Source organism: Stegodyphus dumicola, chromosome 5 (genome assembly GCF_044657685.1).
Source record: "Stegodyphus dumicola isolate Sdum_Otavi_A_Nest chromosome 5, ASM4465768v1".
NCBI classification, from domain to species: Eukaryota; Metazoa; Arthropoda; class Arachnida; order Araneae; family Eresidae; genus Stegodyphus; species Stegodyphus dumicola.
Genome location: NC_140772.1, coordinates 167,622,129 through 167,648,583, shown reverse-complemented (window position 1 = coordinate 167,648,583; position 26,455 = coordinate 167,622,129). Strand labels below are relative to the sequence as shown.

Below are 26,455 nucleotides of genomic sequence, written 5' to 3'. Positions count from 1 at the left end.
GAAGTGAGCTTCAACCTGACATGACATCTGATTTGCAAAAAATGGCCTTGGGGAAACAAAAAATTAAGAGACAAGGATTAGTTTCCTTTAAGTCCCCAGGCTCTGTTGCTTTCAGCAATATTTCCACTCTTCACATCCACACGATACTGAAGAGAAAATGTCATTATTCTACCTGCAGTCAAGCAGGCTATTTTCTTAGCCTTTTTTTCCTCCCATTAATTTTACTACAGTTCTGAATATCAGGTGATAGTTTACTAAAATGAGCATATCTGTTTCATCTTGTCTAAGACTCTAAGACATGATCTATTCTTTACCTGTAGCATAAGCAAAGAGTAATCCAATTCAATAATCATTATTAATCACTATTAATTTTATGATTGAGCAAGCCAGAGATTAACATAAGAAATCTGGGCCAATCTATTGATTAAGAACAAGTATGAAGAGACATTTAATCTTAAATTTTTTTTAACTGTCACAAAGCTGATTTGAAAAATTAAATTTAAGCAAGGAAGTATTGCATACAAAGCTATGATGAGCAATAACTCAAAAATGCTAAGATTCAACAACAGAATGAAATGAAACTAATCTGAAAAATTTGACAAGTACTTTTGATTCTTATTCAGACATCTCTACAAACCTCTTAGAAGAAATAAAAGTTCCTCTCCAAGATCTAAACTTGATTTTACTTGGACTCCAATGGTAAAGTATGTATTTCCAAGTTCTTCAATGAACAATTAAAATGCAAATAGAAAATTTATATGCATTATTATTTGAATACCCTTGGCTGACTTATTCTAAAATTAAAGATAGAGTGTGCTATAAATATTATGTAATATTTGACAAAAGATATGAAAACAAATCAAATTTTAGGACAGTTAGATAACAAGTCTTTCCACAACTGCAGAAAATCTAACAAAAAATTCCATGACCACCAAGAGAAAAAATACTATAAGCATTGCTTATTATATTATCAGCTGAATACTTCATTGAAAGCATCATTCTTGCCCAGAAACAATCCATAACTGATGCAGTCGATATTGCCAGCACTCTTAAAGTTAAATAAAATCTAAAAAAGCTTATTCCTGTAATAAAAACATTGATACTCTGCAGGAGAAGTGGATTTCCATTAAGAGGTCATCCTGATTCTGGGCCAGTGAATGTAAATTATGATAATGTTAAACCTCAACAAAAGAAAGAGAATTTTTGCCAACTCCTCACATTTTGAACAGATACAGGAGATGACATATTAAAAAATTATTTAGAATCCTACAGCAATCACCCATTGAATACTTCAACAAAAATTCAAAGTTAAATCATAATACTTCCAAATAAAATTATTTTGGAAACAATTGTTGAAAAAGCAAATGCAAGAAAATGCTTTTCTCTCATAGGAAATGAAACTACAGACATTTTTTCCCAAGTGCAAGTATCCATCTCTATGTGATATGCGTAAAAACTTGAAAGAAAAACTATTTTCACAGAAATTTTTCTTTTTAAAATTCATACCTGTAGTGTTGACATGCAAAGAAGATTTTGCTAATGCCACTGTAGATAATTTGACATCAACAAGATTAAATTTGAGATGAATGAAAGGTCAAGACTATAATGATACTGCAGCAGCCATGTTCTGTATATTCAAGGATGTATATGAAAGTGAGATAAAGATTTCTTTCAACATTCTGTGTGTACTGGGCTTCTAATTTTCTCAGTCTGGCAATTTTAGATGCTTCCTTTGGCTTGGTAGATTTGATTACAGCAAAGCATGTGAAAGCTATCTGCCTAAGGGAACAGATCCCTTTGTGGAGGACTTTCTAAAGGAAACTGGCTCACATCTATGTTACACATGAGGAAAACTATGAAAATGGCCATGCAGCCAGACTGTTTACTTGGAATTGAACTACCAGTATTTAATCAATCAGCTCAAAGCAAATAAATAAAGATTAATTTGAAATTTCTCTTCTATGACTGACAAGCAAGTAAACATGTAATTTTAACATTACAATTGAATCCACCAAATCCTAATTTCGAATATCAAGTTTTAATCAATTTTTGGATAGTTTGATCTAATAAGTTTCCTGCCCTATTTGAATTTGAAAGAAACTCGTAGTACTCTTACATACATATTCTTTTCAATTATGTAATTGTAATATTGGTATTTTAAGCACTGAATATTAACTCTGGCTAAGAAAAATGCCTCAACAGCAAAATAGTTTACCTGCAATGAAAATTTTAGAGACCTGCAATAAAGAAAAAAAATCTTAGTAATATTACCAGTTACCAAGTGTAGTTAGAAAAGACCATTTTCTAGGCTAAAATAGCTAACACATTACTTACAAACTAGCACATGTGAAATGCATTTAAATGGATTATACCTGTTGCATATATACCAGTTAAAGAAGTTTTAAATATTCTTTATAAAAAACGCAATATCAGAGTATATGGTTTGGTGCAACTTAAAAAACTTGGAAATATATCTGACCTGATAAAATAATGTAAGAATTTTTGTATTGTTGACTGATATTTTACTAAATATCTATTATTAATAACATTGTAGGGTTTATATTTATTTTAACTAACATTTATTTTAAGCTATCTTTCCTGTCAAGCCTTTACTTTCCCCTACAATTGCCAATGCCAGTGTATGTAAATCATAGTAGAACACGCAGAGTATTCAAATTTTAGCAGAAGTAAATTGAGTTTAAATAGAAGGGAAACGAGATTGTAAGTGTGCTTCTTGAATCGCGAGCGTGAAGGTTGCTAGGTAGAAATTTAAGAACCGCGCGTTTCGGGAAGTGTGCCTATTTCGGCAGTTCGTTGAATCTTTCAACTTCTTAATCAGTAAGTTTGCTGAATCTCAGCTGTATCTTAGAATGCGGTTAAGTTAGTTACAATTATAGAGCCTCGTAGGTAGTGATTTCGCTATTTATTCATCCTGTCATTTATTTTTAGTTGTACTTTTCTATTTTGTTAAACCGCCGGGTCAGCATAGTTTGTGAGCGTCAAGTGAATGCAGCTGTATTTCTAAAGTGGAATAAAAAGGGATTTAAATCCTTCTTACGAGTTTGTGTAATTTACAGTTCAAAGCAGTCACTACCACTGTTGCTGACAAGTTGGGGCCTCGCAACATTATAACATAATAACACAAATGCAACTGAATCATATCAAGTATTGTACTTAAATAACCTAATTTAATTACAGGTATATAATTTTTAGATAAAGTTGAATCTTGAAATGATAAAATTATAAATAAGAAAAATTGTACAACATTAGTTTTGACACTGCCATTGTGATTGCACCTTCCAGAATTAAATTCTAGGTATGCCACTGGTCTGCAGAATAGAAAGATTTTATCAGAATCACTATCTATGTTAAAACAGCACTTTATCTCCATACGCAGATCTGAAAATAATTCGTTGTTTGTGCAAGCTATCCTTTATTTGCTCAGAATCTATCATGTCCATTCGGTTTTCAGGCACTTTTTTCTTGCATAATGGGACCCACCACAGAAATGAACTCCCGTTTTCATAATTTTAGTCTTAACAGCACAGCAGCTTTGACATCTTTAAAATCAGATGCCCTTATCTCTTTCTGGAAGGCTCTACAAAAAATTCAAAGGCTGAAAATATATATCTTTCACAAAACAGGCTGAAAATGTATATTTTCACACAGTGTTGAGTTTTTGGTACCATTCTGTTATCAGGATCGGGTTCAGAAATGTATGCATGTATGTATGGATGTGTTCATGTATGCATGTAATGGATGAATGTATGTGTTCATGTATATGTAAGCAGGAATATATACATGTGTATACATATACACATATATGAACATGCATACATACATTTCTGAATCCAGTCCCAATAACAGAACATTATCAAGAGTTGTCCTAGATATATTGCATTCTTTAGAAATTTTGAATGCATTTTTCCATTGGAAGCTTTTGTGATGAAGTTTCACTTTAATTGGTAAAGTGTTTAATTTTCTAGACCTAGAAGCCATTTTAACAGCACTCACAAACACATAGCAATAATTTAACAAAACTGCTCATTTCCAAATTGTAAATTTCTGGGAAAGCAAATTTTATAAAGAAATCTTCAGGATGACCCCTTAGGACATCATTGATGATCTCCTTCCATTTACTGATGGGATTTCTGATAACAGGTACAAGAATCTTTTTATGTTTTTAGAAATCTAACAGAAATATACCAGAAAAGATAAGAAAAAATTTGGAACAAAGCATGAAAAGTTAAATTATCCTTCTTGTAAGTTTGCCAAGTTAACACAACATTTTCTGATACTTTTTGATTCACACCCCTACTGAAAAGTTACAAAAAAGCATTAATGAGCCAAAGCAGTATGACACCAAAATAGCAATGTGGCAATCCACGATCTCATCAAAATATATTTATGTGGCAACCCAAGTATGCACATAGCACATGTCTGTTTTGGCCAATGACTAATGCCAAATTGTGCTGATGCCTCTGTACAATTCTCTGGTGTTCTTTAAATAAAAACAGATTGCTGAGGTGATCATGGGCAGAACAATAATGCGAAAAAGAAAGCTTTCTCAAAAAAGGTAAGTAGTTTATTACCAATGTTTTTTCTGCTTTTTTAATTTTATTTATTTATTACTCTTGTGTGGAATCTTCAAGTGCACCATTTTGAAAATGGCCATTGCCTTTTGTGCATAGCTTGACAAAAAATTAGTCACCAACAAGTTCACGAATGCCCTCTAAAAGTCAGTAATGAGTTTAAGATTTTTCAGAGATGGTATGAATGATCAGAAAGCATCCTTTATATAATAACCTATTATAAAAGAAATTATCTTTCCTATTATAAAAGAAATAGAAGAATAATTTTTTTCAAATAAAAGTTTGAATGTATTTTGTTTTACACTGAAATATAGTACTTACACCATTTCATTCTTACTAAAAATGCCTTCACGATCCTAATCCATATATTTGAGGCCATACAAGCCCCTTTTCCCTCATAAAAAATGCATTACAATCTTATATGTTCAGCCAACTCGTTCTCCTATCCCAAATTCATATTTGGAGAATTATTACGTATGCCTATTATGTGTGCCTAAAGTATGTGAAACTTTAGGAAAGCACAATATATTCAAAAACCACTTCAACAGAGCAAAGAAGAAATTTTCAGACCAATAATTTCAAAATTTAATTTAAGAATAAATTTCTGAAAAAAATGCAATAAATGACTAATAATGACTAAAAATATATTAATTATTAACAGCTTTCAACATACTTGAGAACCTGAATAATCAAATTCACCAGCTTGCCCAATAGAGAGGCCACCAGAACCAAGTATTATTACTTTTTTCTTTTTAATTGGATCTTTAGTATCTACTTGCTGATCACCCAAAGGAAAAGATTCACAACCATAGGTTAGTCCCGACTGTTTTTTTAAATGTTGTTTCATTCTGTCATCAATACGTGGCCTGGAAAATATGCAAAAGCACTAATTGATAACAGAGCTGTAAAATAATGATATAAACTGTTTTAAATTAAAGAGACGCATACAGTTCTCATACAGCATGAATACATAAGTAGCATCTGTTGTGCAGCATGAATACATTAAAAGAAAAAAGCAACCATTTCTTTCAAACATATCTAATTATCTTTTAAACATATTTCACATAAAATAATATTATTTGTAGAAGGAAAAAAATCTCTTAAAAACATAAGGAATAGTGGTATTTTGCGAAGCTGCCTTTTCACAATTTTTATTTTTTATATAAGTGTCTATATTTTTTAACTATACAATAAAAATAATTTGTAATATACACTGAAAAAAATGGATTTTATTTACTTGGATAAATTTAAGGGGAATACAGATGAAAGACCAATACATTACAAACAGACGATTCACAATGATAATTACACTGCTGAACGCTACAATGACTGAATTTCTTCACATTTTAGTTGCAATTAAATGTGATATCTGCATAATAGATTTTACACTGGACCTTCAGTTTTGTAAATAAGATCCTGAACACAAATATAATCTTATTTATTATAATTAGGATTTAAATATTTTTAAAACAGAGCAATTTAGCAACATTCAGTTATATTAAATAAGTAAAAAATCAGAAGCAGAAAGCAGGTAGAAGTAAGGAATTATGATGAAGGGTAAAATTTTTAAATAATTTTCTAAATTTAAATCCAAAATCCAAGATTTTTTTTTTTTTACTGGTGCATTTTTTAATATTTCTCTTACTTTTGTATTATAAAAAGGAAAACATAAAAACATTGAGTTTTCCTCACGTTCCCAGCAGCAGAAGATTTAACAATCACATTTTTAGAATTAATGGCAAAATGTAAAAAAAAAAAAAAACAGTCTTACCCTTTTGTCTTTTTCTTGTGGTCTAACATCATCTCAATGAATATATCAAAAAGAAATTCCAAGTCTTGAGGTCCTGCACAATGTTCTGGATGAAACTGTATGCTGTCACAAAGATAAAATGGAAAAATTACTAATGTATGAAAGAGCAGGAGAAGTAAATGTAGCAGAATGTAAAATTTAACTCGTAGAGTTTTCATTTAATGAAGACACACATTATATAGATTAATGCAATAATTATGCTCTTGCATGAAAATCCAGTTTTTGATTTTTACAGCCTCTTTGAAAATTGTGCAGAAAACTTTTATTTTTATAATACAAAATTTTTGCTTAGAATCTGTAACTTCTTATTTGATAGTAACCAAAGTAACCTCTTATTTGATAATATTTGAGTTAGTTTCTCTCAGATTCAAAATCCACCTGCTTTTTCAAGACATAAAATCAAATTCAGAATATTTTAAATATATCTTCCCATTAAAATTAAGCAAAGTTAAACCTTAGATTAGCATTGGCTTTATAAAAATGTGAATGAAATAAATAAATAAGAATGAAATTTGATGTATGTATTTTGAGGGAGATTATTATGGAATCTCTTTCTTCAAGCAATATACACAATGCAAAGTTTTAGAATTGAGATTTTACAATTAATACAAGTGAAACTACCAGACCATAATTAGTGTTAATAATTACTAACCTAGCTCAACCAGCTTTTTCAAAATGTACTTTGCTTATTAAGTTTTAAAAGAATTTGATTTTATGCAACAACATTTGCTGTTATGAATTCAGAATCAACAGTGAGAAGCAAAAGCATTCTCTTCACACAATACAATACTGATCAGTAGGTTGGATAAGAGCCCACAGAAGAAAGTCTTGAATTGCTAATAGTGTGTAGAAATCCATCATAAAAAAGCTATAAAGTATTATCCTTAAAATTATAACAGAACTAAAGAAAGCGGTAATTGCAGTATGCAAAAGAAACAAAGGACATTTTATGTACAAATTTGATCAATACCGTGCTTGAAATAATTCATGCAATTACTAAGATAAAATACTTTTCAACCTGAATTTTAAAATATGTATATTACTTTAATCTTTCTGACTTTTATATTGAAATGGTGCACAAATATTTCAATATATGACTTATTCTGAAAACAAAAACAAAAAATGATTTATTCAATATTAATAAAAATGTATATTTTCAACAACTTAAAAATTTATGTCACATTTAGAAACTGAATTTTGCATTACACTACACAATGGCATTCAGATTTTAAAAATAAAACACAGATTTTGTAGAGCCTATGTAATTCACCAACTAGTAAAATCACATACCTGTAATCAATTATTGTAATCACATATTTGTAATCAATTAATGTTTAAAGTAAAATAAGTAAACATTTAGGCATACAAACCTGAAAAATGGAAGTGTTTTATGAAATATGCCTTCATTTGAATGATCATTTGCATTTGTGAATAAAGGAAGCCAGTTTTTTGATAGTGTTTTAGAATCAATTGCAAACCCATGATTTTGAGATGTTATACAGCATCTTTTTGTATCTAAAAATATACAAGGCTGATTGTGTCCACGATTACCATACCTAAAATATTGTTAAAATACTGTAAAAGAATGTTAAATATAAATTGCTTTGTTCATAAACATAAAAATAAATTAAACAATGATTTCTAATTAATAAAATAAAAAAATAAGAATAGAGAGGTAGAAAGTAATGTTTATGAATGTCCACCCACAGAAATTATAAATAAAAGGAAGTCAAATTTTACTTTAAAATTTCAAATTGTATGCAAAAATCCCTACTCACTCCATTTTGTAAGCTGAAGCTCCTGATGCAAGAGAGAGAAGCTGATGACCCAAACAAATACCAAATATTGGCTTTTCTCCATTAATAAGTAATTTCTTAATATTTTTTATAGTCTCTTGGCACATATCTGGATTACCAGGTCCATTGCTCAAGAACAATCCATCAAAACCTTCATAAAATAAGGCAAAAAACGGAAGTTAAATATGCTTTAATTCTTTACACACTGTGGCAAATTCACAAGGCAAGAGGTAGCATAAATAAATTTATTAGGGTTATTTTCTAGGCTATATGCAAAAAATATTAAACACAAAACAGATGATGTGGGAGAAACGATCTAAAGTTCTGTTTAGATGTTCTTCACTTCTCCTAGTTGTTTGCTCATACGATTTCAGGGTGCAAAATTCTGATGTGCTGCAGCTCACCTCCACCTTTCTCTGGGAACTTTCGAGGCCTCTCTTGGCTGGTGGTGGCCATTCTGAGCAGGATGATCTCAAGTAAGGTAGCAGTGAACCGGCTACCATTCATTGAATCTCTTGGTAGAGATAAGATTGCTCTTTAAAGAGTGAAACAAAACTTGCTCTTGACAGAGCTAAAAAAAAAAAAAAAAAAAGAGAGAGAGAGGAAGAAGGTTTCTCTATATATATAATGCAAATAACTCTCACACTCTCTCTGGAACTGTATTCCCTGTTTTTGTTCAAGTTGTCCTGGGCATGTCAGAATGATTTCCAGGATTCTCACTTGTCCGTAATTTTTAAGAGTGTCTCTTGATTGGTGAGAGTGCCTTGATAAAAACTGGATATAATGATGACAGGCCTGGAGAAAAACTCCGTGAGATCTTTCCGGTTCCGACTTGGGACTCAAACCCGGTCGTCTGAGACAATGCACCTATAAACGGATGTACAGGAATGGAACAATGTCTCTCCTTCAGACAACCATAAGGGGAACAAACTGGTTTGTGACTATAGATCATGTTCTTCTTTCTGAGAATTCATTAAGAAGTACTCTTTCTTTGGGAACTTTCGAGGCAATCGTTAGAAGTATTCTTTTCCTCAGAACTTTCAAGGTGGTTGTTAGAAATATTCTTTTTCTCAGAACTTCTGAGGTGGTTGACAGAAACAGCTTAAGACATTACAACACGTCTTTCTCTACATACAGTAAACTCACATTAGTTTGAACTCATAAGGACTAAAATTTGTGCGACAGAATCAGAAAATATATGCACATAGAAACTGAAAAAATTAATTTAATTAATGTCAGTTATTTATATTCTGAAAATTCATTTATTATAAAAACTCACTGTATAAATGTTTAAATAGTTGGCAAACAAAATAAGCTAATGTATATATTGCATCAATAAATACTAATAAGATTAAATTAGCAAAAATTACACACTGTAATTAATTCTAGAAACTTAAAATTGTAATAATGATAAAAATTTAACTTTTTTCTTTTAACCCTTCAAGGAACACTTTAATTTTGTTCTTTCTTATTATCATTTATTATTATTAGCCCAAAAGGACACCACCAAAAAATAAGCCATTAGCCTCGAAATGGGATTTGGATGGCGCATCACTTTAGAAGTCTGAATCACTTTTAAAGTTGTTACCACGAAATATTATCACACTGTATTACTTTTAAAGAAATTAAATATTGAAAAATCTGCAAGAATGTATGTATTTTTCATACACTGTGAAAAAAATGACTGTGCCTATGGCCATTGAATTTTGAATAAGGTAGTCCTCCTTCTGAACATGTGCACCTGGAAGCCCAAGTTTTAATTTTGAATTTTATATTTCATATTTTGCAAAACTTAAATGAATTTTCAACAAACTATACGAGTTGAAAGCGATCAGTGACAACACTGTATGAATTAAAACATTTATCTCCAGCGTGTGAGAGTGTCCCGTTATTGGAAATTCTGCTGTTTTTAAATATTTTGCAATTTTTCTATTCAACTGAATTTTATGATGTGGCATAAGTACAGAAAACATGACATTTAATTAATAAATTTAACACACAAAACACTAATAATGAAAAGATAAGAGAAAAAGTTTTGCCAGTCATCTTACTAAGAAAATTGTATATTGATATAATAAACTGAGAAAAGACTGAAAAAATAGAAAAATGTATGCCAACATCAGGAGTTCTAAACATGGTGCTTTTAAAAGATTTGTAATTTTGTTGTTGAATTGCATATAGATTAAGTGCAAAGAATAAACTGCTTAATAATAAAGGTAAAAAGACAAAAAGAAATGGGCTAGCAGGAGTGAGTGCAACAACAAAATCTGAGCCCTTTCAGATTTCTTTCTTTTTCTTCTTCTTCTGATTATTATTATAAAAGATACTTTTAGTTGAAATCATGTAAGATTTGCAGGTATTTGCAGTTCTAATCATTTTTATATTATAAGAAGCTTCAATTAACTACTTTAAAGTGGTGAATAGATTGATAAATAGGATTCTTTCATATACTGGCCTAAACAATAATTAGATATTAACAGATTTTTAGATATTTACAGATATTTAGTTTCAAAATCCATTAAACAATACAGATATTTACTTTCAAAACCTAGAGCAAAACTTTTAATGATAATAAAAAGTGATTCTGTTATAATATTTGTAACTCTGCAGCATACTCCCAAAATAGTTAACAAAACTGCTTGTCTAAAATCAAAAGCGCTTAAAATTAAAAACAAACAAAAAAAAAAAACTTTACAAGAAATTAAAAGCAGATTTACAAAATGATAATCATTTAAACCTGAAGTACTTTATCGAAATTCATATAAACAAAACAACAAAAATACAAGTTCAAAATTTTAAAACATCAAAAATGTTTGTATTAAAACTTATAAAGAAAACAGTCACCTGAAAGATCAAGAGAATGATCCCATGGTACAACATGTACGCAAGCTCCACGCTGTACAAGACAACGAAGCTGATTGTATTTCATTCCACAATCAACAAACAAAACTTTTGGAGAACCCTTAGCATTATAAACTTTAACTTCCTAAAACACAGAATTTAAAAAGTTAACAGCAACTAATATGTAAAAAATAAAAATTCAAAAAATAATTTTCAAAGTTAAAATTTACTTTTGTGGAAACTTCAGCAACTAAGTTTCTTAAATTTGGATCAATAAATGCAATACTTGATGGTGGTGTATCTTCAGTAATAATCTACAAAATAATAACAGATAAGTAATTTAAGCATACATCTAAGTAAAATGCACAATTGTAATTAAAGCCAAAAATAAGGTACTTGCATATTGAAAAATAAATTATTTTTTCCAAGAGGATAAAATAATACTGGTCCTTTATATCACCAAATATATGCTATGCTAAATTTTCAAGTATATCATCATTATTTTACATATACGGGATACTTTTCTTGTTATTAGCTTTTGTTATTAGTTCCTTTTTCTTGTTATTATGTTTGTTAGGCACTGCTGGTCAGAGTGTCATATTTTGAAGCATTTTAAATTTCATGAAACCCACTCTCATCAGAATAAAATGAAAATTTGGTATCTTCCACCCAAAAAATTATATTTCTTTCTTTCAATCATAAAGAAAGCATGCTTTCATTCCAGAAAATAGCATACATAAGGATGAATACCAAATATGACTAACCGATTTTTTCAAGCTTATTTAGAAGCACAAAAAGTAGGATAAGTTCAGATCTGGTTTGAGGGTTCTCGTATTCCCTTGCTTCCCACAACATGCAGATTTATTTACTGCTGGATAAATGAGATGATGTCTACTAAACAAAGTGAAGACTAATTCAATATAACAGATAAAACTGCAATCTACTGGAATAATTACTTATGGAAAATGTGCATCATAATCATGTGTTTGAAATTCAAAGGAAAAACTTAAAGCTCTAACAAAATTGCTAAAATAGAATTATAATAGTCTAAATTATTTTTTCCAAGAGAAAAAAACTAATACTGGTGAACCTTCCAGAGCAGTGGATTTTCATAGAGTATTTCTTAACATAGGTCCTAAACAGAAATGAAAAATAACAGGTGGAAGCAACAAGAAAACAAAGCATGTACACAAAGCAATACATTGCAGTAACTGAAAAATCTGATAAACTACAAGCCAGAGTTTTTCACCATTTTACCTTATATATTAGTACATATAGTTTAAATTTTGAGAATTTAGATACCAGTATTTATAACACAAAAAGATTACATGATTTGGGTGATTATCAAACTGAAAAGATCAATATCAATCGGCTTCATTGCATCAGCTCATGGATTTACATCTAGCTGCATTTATTTGGAGAACAATCAAATGAAACAATGATTTGTTTAAAGCAAATTACTGTGAGAACGTACTTTTGACCTCCAGAAGTTGTGGTGAAGCAAAAACTGAAACATAAAGACAAAATTGCATAACACTGCATACTGAATAAATTCACTTTTTTCGCTGTTCTTAATTCGTCCAACATACTATAAATTTTTAGATGATGTAATGGTAAATTCATTTTAGAGCGCATTTTTGTTTTTAAGCTTGTTTCATTTGCAGCATGGCATTTTTCCATCTTCAGTCAATCCCCTTCAATAGTAAGTACCAAAAACAATAACAGCATTTTTTGTTTGTTTGTTTGTTTGATAATATAACATAAAAATCTTGAATTGTAATTTTGTGTCTACAATCTCTTAAATTTCAAACTGTTGGATAAATTTATAGAGAGATGAACATTTCCTTTAAAAAAGTTTAACAAACTAAGTAAGAAAATTTTAAGAAGCAAAAATATGTAACAGCAACAATGAATGAAACAATAAAACTAACCTTTCCAAGACAGCCATTTTTCTTGCTTCGAATCCTTTTTGTAAGATCTCGAGTATCAATACCTAATTATTATTAAATAATTTAAAACTATATAAAGAATGTAAAAGTAATATGCTAAACCATTTTTTAAATAATAAATATATAGGATAATAATAATAAACCATTTTGAAATTTGAGGGGGGAATCAATGAATATATTTTTTATTAAGAATTTACTGTATTTTGCATTTTAACATCATTTACTTATTCTTTTTGTCTCACTGAATGTTAAGGAGGCATTACTTATTTGATACAAGTAAAATGACAAGCTTTACTAGGCTTTATGCATAAGGAGAAACTGTCATTATATTTGCCAAGCTGAATTTTCTAAAAATTGAAATTTTGTTTGTTCACACCCAAAAATGACAGCAGATTATAGATATTCACAGATTCTCAGAATTCTGTCATATGTGCACCCATATACACTGTGTCCACAAACGTCCTTACCCAGCTTTATTTTTGTAACCATTAGACACTTTCATTTACAGAAATGTTTTATACGACAGAAATATTCATGCTTGGGCAATTTAAAATTTTATTTAAAAATTCAGTTTTATAAAAATTTTTAATTTTATAAATCTCCCTCACCCCATCCTTAATTTTACATTTATAAAAATAAATAAAGTTTTATAAAAAAATTAAAGTACAGGGAAAAAATTCCTGTAAGACAAAAATTTAACGATATTTAATTTCAAACTTTTGGATACCAGATGTCATTTCCAACTTACCTTGAGAAATCAATTAGTAAATAAATTAGAATAATTTAAAATTCATTTTTCCCTGTATATGCTATTCATTGATATTCTTTTGTGATTTACTAGCATGTCACATTCTTTAATTTATAATTTTGTCACAAATAGTATGCCAAAATTCTTGTTCAGTATTATTTTTTTAAATACAGTTATAAATTTTTATGCAGGTTTTTAATGTTGAAAATACTTAATAATATTCTTATAAAGTTTTATTACTTTAGAATCATAATCAGTAATTAAGACACAATAACACGCCGAATAAATACTAATTCAGAAGTCAAACAACAAAAATCAGCGTTAATTTACAAAATTTTGTAAATTAACGCTGATTTTTGTTGTTTGACTTCTGAATTAGTATCATAATCAGTATTTTCTTGTCAAAAGGGCCAGAACGGCAAATTATAGTAATATAAGCTTGCAGCAGTAACGTATCATACAATATAGTATATGAAATGTTTAATGTACACTATGCTGAATTTGGGCACTTCTCTGATGTTTTCTAAGAGAAAACAGATTGCTGTGTACAGGGGAATAACAACAATAATGTATCATGCAATATATTACGTAAAATGTTTAGTATTTGCATTTTTAATTGTTTTATGTTAATAATATTTTTAATAAATATTTATGTAGCAGCAATAGGTGGGAATGAGAAAAAAAACTAGATCTGCTCATGTACAGCCATCTGTGTTTTGCTTAAAAAAACATCACCAGATTGCACAAATTTGGCATTGTAGACATTAAACTTTATATATATTATATAGCATGCTTAAAGCTGTGCATTTTTTTTTTTTTTTTTTTTTTTTTTTTTTTTTTTTTTTTTTTTTAAGATTATTATAGTTTCCAGTTTTCACCAAGTTCATTTTAAATGTCATCAAATTTAACTAGCATCAGTGAAAATGTTTCTGTTGGCCACTTTAACAAGAAAATACCTCATAATCTAATAAGAATACAAAAAATTCATTAAATTATACATATTTTTTTTTTTTTTTTATTTATGCAAATAATGTTATGAATTAGCTATGTGCCAATACTGAACTGAACATAGATTCTATAAGAGCTTTTCGAAAAACTTGACATTGAAACTTTTCATGACAATCTGCATAGAAAAATGTGCATCCATTGATCTTAACATAAACCTAAACTGATATATTATTTTCAGTTACATACAAATGCAAACCTTTTGTTTTCAATTTGTGTACACTCCCTAAATATTATATCCAACTTTAAATGAAATATTTAAATAAAGTTACGATATATAGTAGTCTTTTTTTTTTTTTTTTTTTTTTTTTTTTTTTAAGGGGCTTCGTCCCTGAAGGACTATTGGTTTTGTTTGAGCGATTTTGCATTGATTCACTACAAAGGGCGAATCACTTTTCAAACTGTTGCCACAAAGTATTATCACCCTGTGTTATATTTAAAGAAATTAAATAATGAAAAAGCTGCATTAATGCATGTATATTTCTCGCATTGTGATAAAACAACAGTACATAGAGCCATCGAATTTTGAATGACATAATCATCCTATGAATATGGGCATGTGGAAGACCAAATTTGAAATTTGGAATTTGTTTTATTATCGATTTCCCATTTTGTAAAACGTTAACGAATTTTTGATTAACAAACTCAAGGATTTCAAAGCGAGCAATGGCAACGTAGTACAGAAAAAACATTTTTGTCTCCAGCGCATGAGTATCTGTATCGGAAATTCTAAAGAGATGCTCATTGGAAAACTATTTTGCGATATTGCCGTTGAAGGCTCAGTTGCGAAAGCACGTGAAAACAGGCCCCTGGGCTAATAAGCCTCATCCTGCATGTAAACATGTGGAGAAAAACATGACTTTCCCACCATGACGTAGATGGATGTTGGCAGAGAATTCTCGATGATGCGATGGTGAGCCTTACATATAACACATTCGGAGCTACTCTAAGTAACAAAATGATCACTTCGCCGCAGCATGGAAGGAGAGCTGCGTGAATTTCCTGCAATCTTATCGGTCCGTCATAGGAGGGGATCTTATACTTTTCTAATTTTCCGATTCGGCAAAATTTATGAGGATCATAGCTGCCTGAAAACCTGTCTGTAATTTCTCTGCTGGACTTTTTAAAGCTCTGATTTGTCCTATGCAAGAAATGATTGAGGTTAGGAATGCATTGATCTTGTCATCTTGGATCCAAGCCATAGCGTCGTTTATGTCCTTTGGTGGTGGTGTAATGTTACTTTTCAGCTTCTTGCTACAATTAGCTTGGGGTGGGTTTTTTAGCACTGGAATCTTAGTAGTCTTTGAACTAAGGAAATTTTCCTCTGTGAGTTCTAGGGCTTTTGGCTGGGGTGGGCAGCTTTTCTTTTCAAATCTTTTTGTTTTGTTTTGTTTTGTACTTGCTACATCCTCTATAACTGCTGACGTGGCAAAGTCCGCAAAATGAAATATACATTTAGGATTGTCTCCCAGTTTCATAGAACATTGATTGCTTCTGTGCTGTTGTCCACATTTTATGCATCTTACGGGGTTACTGCAGCATGATTGTGTGTGTGTGTGTATGTGTGTAATTATGGCAAAGCCTCAAGGGCTATCTGCCTAAGGGGAGGGATTATTTTTTTTTTTTTAAATTTAAAAATTGTTCTGAATCGATTAACGAGGATTAGGCACTGATTCTGAAATTTTGTAAATTGTAATTTTTGACTCTTCCGACTCAAAAGGTTGCCGACCTCTGGTCTAATGTAATCCAGTCGTTCGCTTCCTGTGAGAATACAATAGGAGGGGAAGGGACTTCTGCACTGGCTCCGCCTTCTAGATTTTCTTCTGCAATTTTCCTCAGCAGTTGGAATTTGTTCTCTGGGGGAATTTCCATTGGTTCTGGTTTTTCCTTGATTTTTGCGATTTTCTTTGGTGTGGTTCATTCATCATCAGCAGCAACATTATCGGTGGTTATTTTGGTGCGTTGTCCTTACCAAGCAACTGCGCTGTTTCCTTGACATGTGCAGAGAAGATTCTGGATTTTTCTTCCAGTGTTTTAGCTGCATTCAATCTTGCTTCGAATTCAGGATGTTTCATAACATATTCTATTCCATGTACTAGCTCCTGAAGCTCCTTCTCTCGTATTTTTTTAGGGTCCTTTTCCTGAGTCTTTTCTGCATTTATCTCCATTTTTTCTGACTTTTCTTCTTCTTTCTTATTTTTGCTTTTCTTCCGTAATCTTGGATCCTTCAGAAATTCTTCATGTCTTGAAGTGGAAGGTAGAAAAAACATTGATTGTTCAGAGTCCGTATAGTCGCTAACATCGTCATCAGTATTAACTGTCTTAAAAAAGGACATGCTTAATCGTGAAAGCCGAGGGAATCACACACGTAGTCTAGAAGGTACTCAGCAGAATAACAGTGAACTAACTAACCGCCTTACAGGACTGGGTCAGTTCTTCGAAAAATAAAGCTTAACCAAAGTGTGTCCAACACACTTGGAGTCACAGCTTAGAATCTATTGTTGTTGAACTGAATTTTATGGTTTAAGTGCGAAGAACGTGATATTTAATAAATAAATGTAACACACAAAATGTTAAAAAATGCCCCTTTGGACATAATTTAAAGTCTGAAAAATTTCAGATTTTCTTTTTTTACATTTTATAATGAATATCAATTTTTTTCTAAATATAAGGACCATGGAAGATACAAAAAATTACATTGCATAGTTTTTATAGTTTTTTTTTAATAAAAATGCCAATAAAATAAATATTTGCATCACTTAGTGATTGGACTGATAAAAGAAAAAGCACACCTAATTTTACATCTCTTAAAATAACAGTGAATAAAAGCTATTTTGAAATATTTGTCTAAAATTTGAGTATTATAGGTTAAAATCAATAGAAGTTTGTTTTAATTTTGATGCCAAATTTGGATAGTATTCTAGAATTTAGTTTTTATTTAAAACTGGTTAATTTTATAAGTGATCAATGCATTAGATCACTAAAAAAGTATGGGTTTGATTTGTATGACTTGTGAATAAACAAAAGAATGAATCACCTTTAATTACTAATTAAAAATTTAAACCTTAAAAATTAAATTATGAAATTATAAATATATAAAAAATTATTTATAATTCACCTTGGATCCCTGGTACACCATTTCTCTCCAGCCAATCATTTAAAGATTCTGAAGCACTCCAGTGACTATACCTTTCACTTAATTCACCGACCACCAAACCGGCAGCCCACACACGATCAGATTCAAACCTTTTCTGTATGCCATACTCATCTACTTCTTCAGCTGTAATGCCATAATTACCAATCAAAGGGTAAGTTAAAACCAATATCTGAGCATGATAGGACGGATCTGTTAAAGACTCAGGATAGCCCACCATTCCAGTCTGAAAAACTGAAAACATAAACATAATGAAATTTGTCTTCTGTATCAAAATAAAGCATTTACATAGTTCACAAAATATATAGAGAGCAAAAAATAAAAAGAGATATAACCATCATAACACAACCTTAATTTGGTACTTCAGAAAAAGTTCAATTATCCAGCATTCAGCTAACTGGAAAGCTCAAGTAACTGGAATATTTTAGAATTTTAAATGTGGAAAATAATATATAGATAGAGAATCTTGGGGAAAAAAAAAAAAAAAAAAAAAAAAACAGAAATGTTTATGTAGAAATTGTAGTGGATCTCTATGCGATTCTAGTTGTCCATATCACATTAAATATTCTCACTGCATAATCAAAGTTTAATCAGACATTATACACAACAAAATTTAATCTTTTATTATAGGACTTGATATGCATTCCATCCCTCAACAGAGGATCTCTATTCTCCACCTGCGCTTCTACAAAGATTTCTCTTTAGGGTTGCCATATTTATCAGCAGACACGTGAAGCACAAAGCATGCTTCTTATCGCTGTCACCAAAATTTAAAACTTATTATAATGCATCTAATGATATTATAATGCAGCAAATCTTCTGAAAATGAGTAAACACACTCGGTATTTTCATATAAACCAAATGTTCATATCTTGATATCTAAAACTCATATAAAGTAGTATTAATAGAATTTAAAATGCAGTAAATCCATACTTACAAAATGAAATTCTAAATGCAAAAACAAGTAAAAGTATACCATTGGATCATCTGGGAAAAGTTCTCTGGTTTTTCAAATCGAAGTGTGTTTTCTTCTAATTATATTGATCATGCCAATAAGGTTTAAATAAATGCTTGCTCAGGTTTTGACATGCAATCATTTGCAAAAAATATATATAAAGCTCCATTTTTTAATGGCTCATGACTGGAGATGACAAGTGGACACTATACAATGTTATAAGAAAAAGATCGTAGGGTAAGGTAAAAGAACATCTTTTAGTAACAACAAGATGGGAACTGTATCTCAAAAAAGTAGTGCTTCGTGTATGGTGAGACTACAAAAAAATTGCGTATCACATATTGTTGCCACTAAATCGGACAATACAATCAGAAAAAACATTGTTCCCAAATAGTAAGCAGAAATCAAAGTGAAATGGCAAGAATTGACCAATCTTCAAGGTATTGTCTTCCATCATGACAATGCTGTACCCTACATTTTGCTGAATGCAGCAGGGATGTTTGACATTACCCCCTACACATATTCATTAATTGCGGCCACCCTCGGATTTTCATCTCTTCAGGCCACTTCAAAAATTCTCACAATCATCTGAACTTTGTTTTTTCGGAGACTGTCAAACAGCATCTTGATAAATTCTTTACAAATAAACCTAATGACTTTTTTATTAAAAGGAATTTTCCAGCTTCTGGGCAGACAGCAAATATCATAAAACAAAGTGATTCTTATGTATTCATTATATTACTTCATTTGTATTTATCATCAAAATACCACAGAACTTTCTGGTTGATCAAATATCATGCATAATGTACAACAGGAAGAAATAAGAAAAAATTACAGTAAAAGTAGAGGATTTTATATATCCAAATATATACATATATTTAATCAAATATAGAAATAGCACTTTCTGATTATCTGCACTTTCACAACTGCAAACTCACTGATGACTTTGGGAATTTTTGAAAAATTATTTTTGGCTGTAGTGGCTCAGAGATATTATTCTGTTCATAAATGATAAGAAAATGAAGCATTTTTATAAGAAACAAAAAATTTCATGAAAAAGTAATTTGTATTATTGATATTTACATTTTTATAGCCAATAGATACTGTTTAGCAAAATGATGGTTAATATATAAAGTTTGTAAATCCATATGTAATAGTACAAACATGTGTTATTGCATGCACAGTTGTCCTTATAGTTGCTGGTGCCCAAGGCAAGTTGAACTTTGGCACCCTTATTAAATGTAACTATGAAAAATTTTTATATGGAAAAAATATAGAGAAATGAATTTATTATTTTGGTTGTGTTTTATCATACAATGAATAATACTGTTTTTCTCCGGCAGTATTTATAAAGTATGAAAATTTAGCCTACTGAAAACACTTTTGTACAGCCTTTAGATTAGCAAATCTTTTCATGGTACTTTCTACATTTATTTTCTTTACAATATTTTCTGGAGACAAAATTGCCAAATAATTCAATCTGTCTTGAGACAAGCATGACTATGTTTTTAAAAGCTTTAGTTCACAAAAATTGCTCTCACCAGTCACCACAGTAAAATGTGTTGTAAACATTATTCTTAATGCAACTCGCAGATTTGGTATGACATCTTGTAACTTATTAGTGTTTATGAACCTAGCGGCTTCTATTAGAAGCTTTACTTCTTCAAAAAATAATTCTTTGGATGTATTTAGTTCAGTCAAAGGATCAGATCTATTAATGTTGGCTAATTAATGGATCTGATCTCTTGACTGAACTAAATAATTAAGGAACAGTTAGTTAAGGTATCAAGACCTGTAGTTTCTTGGTACCTTAACCAACTCTCCAGACTTTGATATGCTACTTTGAGTTTATTTTTATCTGGTAGATCTTTAAAATCATTTAAAAATTTCATGTGCTATTTAAACTTTATAATTATTCAAATATCTCATATAAAGAATTAATAACTGGATCCACAATTACATTGAACAAGTGACTTTTTTTCTGCATCTACACTTGGAATCTGGCCGCTGCACTCATATTCAAATAGCCTCTTTTTTTTTTTTTTTTTTTTTTTTTTTATTTATTTATTCTTTAATTTCTAAAAATGGGCTCTACATCTAATACTGCAGGTTATGCTTTTTCTGACTCTAGTGCCTTTTTATATCCATTCCCAAGATAATCAGCGACACCATTCATTAGTGAAACTGCAGGTGATAATTCCACAGAAGTGTTCTCAGACATTTACCCTGCCTAAAACATCATACCAAACATTTATCATCACTAGGAAACTTATCTTCTATTTGTATAAAAACAGTCTCTAGTTTAGTCGCACTACAAGATCAGACACAGACATTTCTGGAAGTTCATAAACAGCTTCTTAAATTCCCAGGATTTAATTTTTAATGGTTTTGACTCATTTTGTTATTCACTCCCATCTGTACAGTACCAAAAAAAGAAGTGGACCACTAAGTTTAGGCTATGACATCCAAATAGCATATAAAACACTGATAGATTTTCTTCCATGATCCATGCCTTAACACCTTTATTTTTCCTCTTTTTATTTTAATATTACCATAGCCCTGGACTCTGCAGTTCTGTAGTTTAGGTTGCTCTCTTAGAAAATCAAGTATACTTTCATATAATCCTTGATCTACAGTTTTTTTAACAGTTCAATAGTTAATAAAATGTTCCTTTATTGCAATACCTTTTTCTTTATTCAATATCCTTGATCTGCAGTTTTTTTAACAGTTCAATAGTTAATAAAATGTTCCTTTATTACAATACCTTTTTACATCTAAAAATAACACTGTAACAAAATCTGCTCCACATGACTTGTATCTGGCATACAGTCTAAAATAAGACTCAAATATTTTACTTATCTAGCTCAGTTAAATATATTTTCCTGAACAGAATTTCACAGCAAACTGAAAAGTGATTATAAGTTTCTTTAGACAGAACCTGACATAAATGTTCACTCATTGTTAAATCAGATTTTCCGAGTAGTTTAACAATACCTAAAATATTCACATTGCAGAATATTGCATTTGAAGTTCTGAAAGCCAAATTTTTTTACTGAGTGATACTCAATAAACATTCTAAAACTTTACACCTATGCACTCATTCTTTCCCCCTTGTGTCTGAAGCACCTTATCAGTAATTTTATTAGTCTGTAATCAAAGTTTCAGACCATTTGTATTTCATGTAATGTACTAAATTTTCCTGTAACTGTAAGTATTTATGGGCATGCTTTCAATCATTAACCCTCTGAGCGTTATGACCGGGTTTAGGCGGTCAAGACGGCCTACCTTGAAAGCGTTACGGACGCTTCTAGGCGGTCACTGGAAAAGTGTTCGAAAGCGTTACTGATGGTTCTAGGCGGTCAGTGGTGAAGACCTCGAAAGCGTTATGACCGCCTTAAAGCGGCCGTGCAGATGTCTCCTGCCCCCCTTATTTCTGGAATCCTGGAGATCTCTAAATGACAGTTCTCAGTAGGAGGCAAAGAGGGTTGCTCTTTTTCGTTTTAGACCGCTATGTTTAATCGCCAAGAAAACGCTTGAACATGTAGTGGTTTATAAACAACAAACAAACGTGGACATTCTTCGCGAAATAAAAAAGTAGCATGTAAGCATGTTTTTTCAATACTCTCTTTAAACAAATAACATTTTCATAAAATATCTGTTAGTTTTTAAATTGATTGTTCAGAAATATGCGAAATGCTCGTGAATTCAATTAAAAAATAGCATTAGGAAATATTTAAACAAATTTACTTATGGATATATAAATACATAATTAAAACCAACAAGTTATAAGTTTTAATTATTCGAGCGAACGAATAGCGCATTTAATTACTGCATTTAATATGAGTTATATATAATTACATGTAAAGAATAACATAATTAAGCAATAATTCAAATAAAAATTAGCCATCAACAGTAAATTATAATAAGCGTATTTTGAACGGGTTTATGAAGCATAATCTAATTTGATAGTAAAAATAATAATGGCGAATTATTTATTCATTTTGGAACAATATTCGTGGCTTATGCTGGTTTGATGAAGTTCTGTTCAAATTCATTTCAAATATTCCAAATCTTTTTATGTACATTGATTTCAATGCAATTTTTATTAGAAAAAAATTCAATGAGTTTGATTTTCTTACATAATTGTAATTACATTGTTCAACGCAAAATAGCTACAAGCAGAAAGGCAAAGGTGTGTTAAAATTTCTGTATTTTGCTATATAAATTATTAAAATAACCAACCTATAGCCTAACAACTGAATGTCCGAAATATAACCCGCAACTTTTCTAAAAGTAACAAATTTCAGTTAAAAAAAAACCGCAGTAAATAAATAAAACGAAATACTATTACGAAAAGAAGCACGAAAATTTACTTTTTTATGTTTGCTTACTTTATTTTTAGTTCATAGGGGCAATTTGCCCTGAAGGACTTTTAATTTCACTTTGCCATTTTTCATTGAAAACTATAAACGGCGAATCACTTTTCAAATTGTTGCCACTAAATTTTATCGCTCTTTATTATACTTAAAGAAATTAAATAATGAAGAATCCGCATGAATGTACGTATGTTTCTCGCATTGTAATAAAACAACGGTACCTAGAGCTATCAAAATTTCAAAAATGGAAGCCCTAATTTGAATTTGAAATTTGTTTTATTATCGATTTCATATTTTATAAAACTTCACCGAATTTTTGATTAAAAAACTAAACGATTTCAAAGCGAGTAATGTCAACACCGTACGAAAAAAATCCCATTTTTATCTCCAGCGCGAGAGACTCTAAGATACGCTCATTTTAAAATAATTTTGAGATATTGCTGTTGAACTGAACTTTGTGGTTTGAGTACGTAGAACATGATATTTAATGAGGTAACACACAAAACGTTAAAAACGCTGGACGTAGTTTAAAATCTGAAAACTTTCATATTTTTATTTATTAGTTCAAAGGGGCGTATTAGTATTTAAAACAATAGTCCTTGAGAGACTATTGTTTTAAATACTAATACTGTTTTCGTTTTTGCGATTTTGCGTTGAATCACTATAAACGGCGAATCACTTTTCAGACTGTTGCCAACAAATGTTAAGAGTCCCGCATTACATTTGAAGTAAATAAATAATGAAAATCTGCATAAATGTGTGTATATTTCTGGCATTGTGATAAAAAAAAAAGGTTTGAAAAAAGGCCATCCAAGTTTGAATGACGTAATCCTCCTATGAATATGGGCATGTGGAAGATCAAATTTGATATTATCTATTTCATATTTTGTGAAACTTTAACGAATTTTTGAGTAACAAACTCAATGATTTCAAAGCAACCCCGTAGAGTGTTGCGATGTAGCAACACTGTACGGAGGTGGAAACCTTTTTATCTCTAGCGCGCGGAATTGTGTACCGGAAATTCTAAATATATGCTCATTTTAAAATTAATTATCGACATTGCTATTGAACTGAATTTTATGGTGTTAAGTGCAAAGAACATGATATTTAATAAATAAAGGTACCACACGAAACGTTAAAGAAATGTCCTTTTAGACGTAATTTAAAATCTGAAACCTGTAAGATTTTTTTTTTTAATTTTTATTGTTTTTTGAATGTACGTTGTTTGCGAATGACGCAGTAGTCGTGTATAATTTGAATATATAATAATTATTTGTGCTATTTTTTATTTGAAATGCATATAATTCTCTAAAATAGTAGCATTCTTAGATTGAATATTGTCTAAGCAGGTGCAATGATATTTTAACTTCATTACCATATCAAATACAGTTTCTTTTTAATTTAAAAACTTCGTCAGCGGTCTGAAGCACCTTTTTGAATCATGGGATGAGTTTTACTAAAATTTGTAGTAGTCCGAATTTTTATAAGTATTCAGAATTACTGAAATAAAAAAAGCTAAACTTTTTAGATTTTCTTTATCAAAGTATTACATCTTAGGCCAGCAAGACCTGATTAGGAAAATCTGGGAAAGGATCTATAATTGTTTAGTAAGAAGTAAAAAAATAGTACTCTAAGTCTAAGCAGTAAAAAAAAGCTTGTCCCTCTATAGAAAATTGTCATGTATGTTAGAAAAGATTTTGCAAGACATTAATATTTTAGCTCAAACATGATTTTTTTTTAATTTAGTCTTCTGTTTTGGAGATGGTGTTCAAGCATTTTACCATAATTTTATTTTCACATGTGCAGAATTTTTATATTTTTTATTGATCGTTGTATTTTTAACTTCCATAGCATAAATTAAAGAAATACACATAGCAACTTCAGCCATAAACAGATGACTTAAGAGAAATTTGTTTTGACATATTATGCGAAAGACTAAGTAAATATTAAATGCTTTTGCAATTATGTGACATGACAGTAATTAGAAAACAATAACTGTAGATGTGCAAAAAAACTGTACTTATAACCTTCTGTATTTTTAAAGAAAGTACAAAATAGTTCAGAATAGCAGATGGCTTTGAGATCATTCAGTAATGTCATCATCGTAAGTATATTCTCTTCCCGTTTCGGAAGAACTGCAGTAGTTCAGATTTGTCGTAAAAGAGTAATTACACCCCTGGGGATTGGCGTACTTACGGAACGGAAAAACAAGCTTTGAAACGTACTCATACAAAAGTCCTACCTTTTCTTCGATAGATAAATGACAGATGTGATAATTTGAACACATGCTTTCAATCAGTTGTTTCCTTCTAACAAAGCGTCTTGGGCGGCTAGCAGGATCCTAGCAAAGTCTTGTAATAGTCTCTTGTTTTAAATATGCTGTGTTCAAACTCAAATTCAAAGACGGCCATTTAAAGATTTTATTAATGCTTTTTTTTTACATTCGACGATTCAATATTTGTTTAAAAAATAAACACAAAAATAAACTTGCATAGCAGATCAAAATTATGTTGCTGTTTAAATGTTTCATCAACAGTTATTAGTAGTTATAACAGCATAACTAAATAAGCCCATTTTGAAATATGGATGATATTGCATTCATTATTTTTAATCTGAAACAATATCAAGTTGTTATTACTAGGTAAAATGGCTTAAAATAAGCTCACACATTATAAGAAAATTTTTTAAAATGAAAATTGGATTCACTTTCTTTCACATAATTTCTGACCAGTTCTTCCAAAATATTTTAAAGCTTACTTTACTACATAATAGAAATGTCTCCGCGTTCGTTGTTTTTAGTTAATAATTTTAATTGGGGCTGTTATATAAAAAGGCTATTTATCGTTGTTGTGTTATTTTGTGTTGTACTTATTTTATTGTATAATGCACATTTTTATCAATTGGTTAATTTTATAATGTATAGAGGAACTTAAAAAAGAACAAAAGTAATTTCCACCGTTATAATATGCCTTAAATGGTTCCCAGTAAAAACATAGTTAACTAAGTAGTATACTACATTATATTAATTAATTTATTAACCAAATAGCAAAAACATTTCAAATTCGAAATCCATCTTTTTACTAAGTACTTTTTGCAAAGTAACAAAAATTCTAATCCCTTTGCTGTTTAAATTAAAGATAAACAAAAAATGTTTTTTTTTTTTCCCATGAAATGCTAATTTTATGTTATTTGATAAAAAACTGGGAAGTGCAAAATCAAAATCCTGACG

At 30.2% G+C, this 26,455-nt stretch overlaps 1 protein-coding gene across 3 annotated transcripts in view; it reads right to left on the bottom strand.

Annotated features, from left to right (window-relative positions):
• Positions 1-26,455, bottom strand: part of r (carbamoyl-phosphate synthetase 2, aspartate transcarbamylase, and dihydroorotase rudimentary) — a 165,928-nt gene that overhangs the window by 113,430 nt on the left and 26,043 nt on the right. For all 3 annotated transcript variants that reach the window (XM_085817355.1, XM_085817353.1, XM_085817356.1), the window contains exons 3-10: positions 17,860-18,129; positions 12,971-13,032; positions 11,270-11,353; positions 11,043-11,184; positions 8,181-8,349; positions 7,773-7,958; positions 6,364-6,465; positions 5,266-5,458 (exon numbers count right to left, since the gene is read on the bottom strand). In XM_085817355.1, coding sequence (XP_085673481.1) covers positions 5,266-5,458; positions 6,364-6,465; positions 7,773-7,958; positions 8,181-8,349; positions 11,043-11,184; positions 11,270-11,353; positions 12,971-13,032; positions 17,860-18,129 — 1,208 coding nt within the window. The remainder of the gene's footprint in view (positions 1-5,265; positions 5,459-6,363; positions 6,466-7,772; positions 7,959-8,180; positions 8,350-11,042; positions 11,185-11,269; positions 11,354-12,970; positions 13,033-17,859; positions 18,130-26,455) is intronic.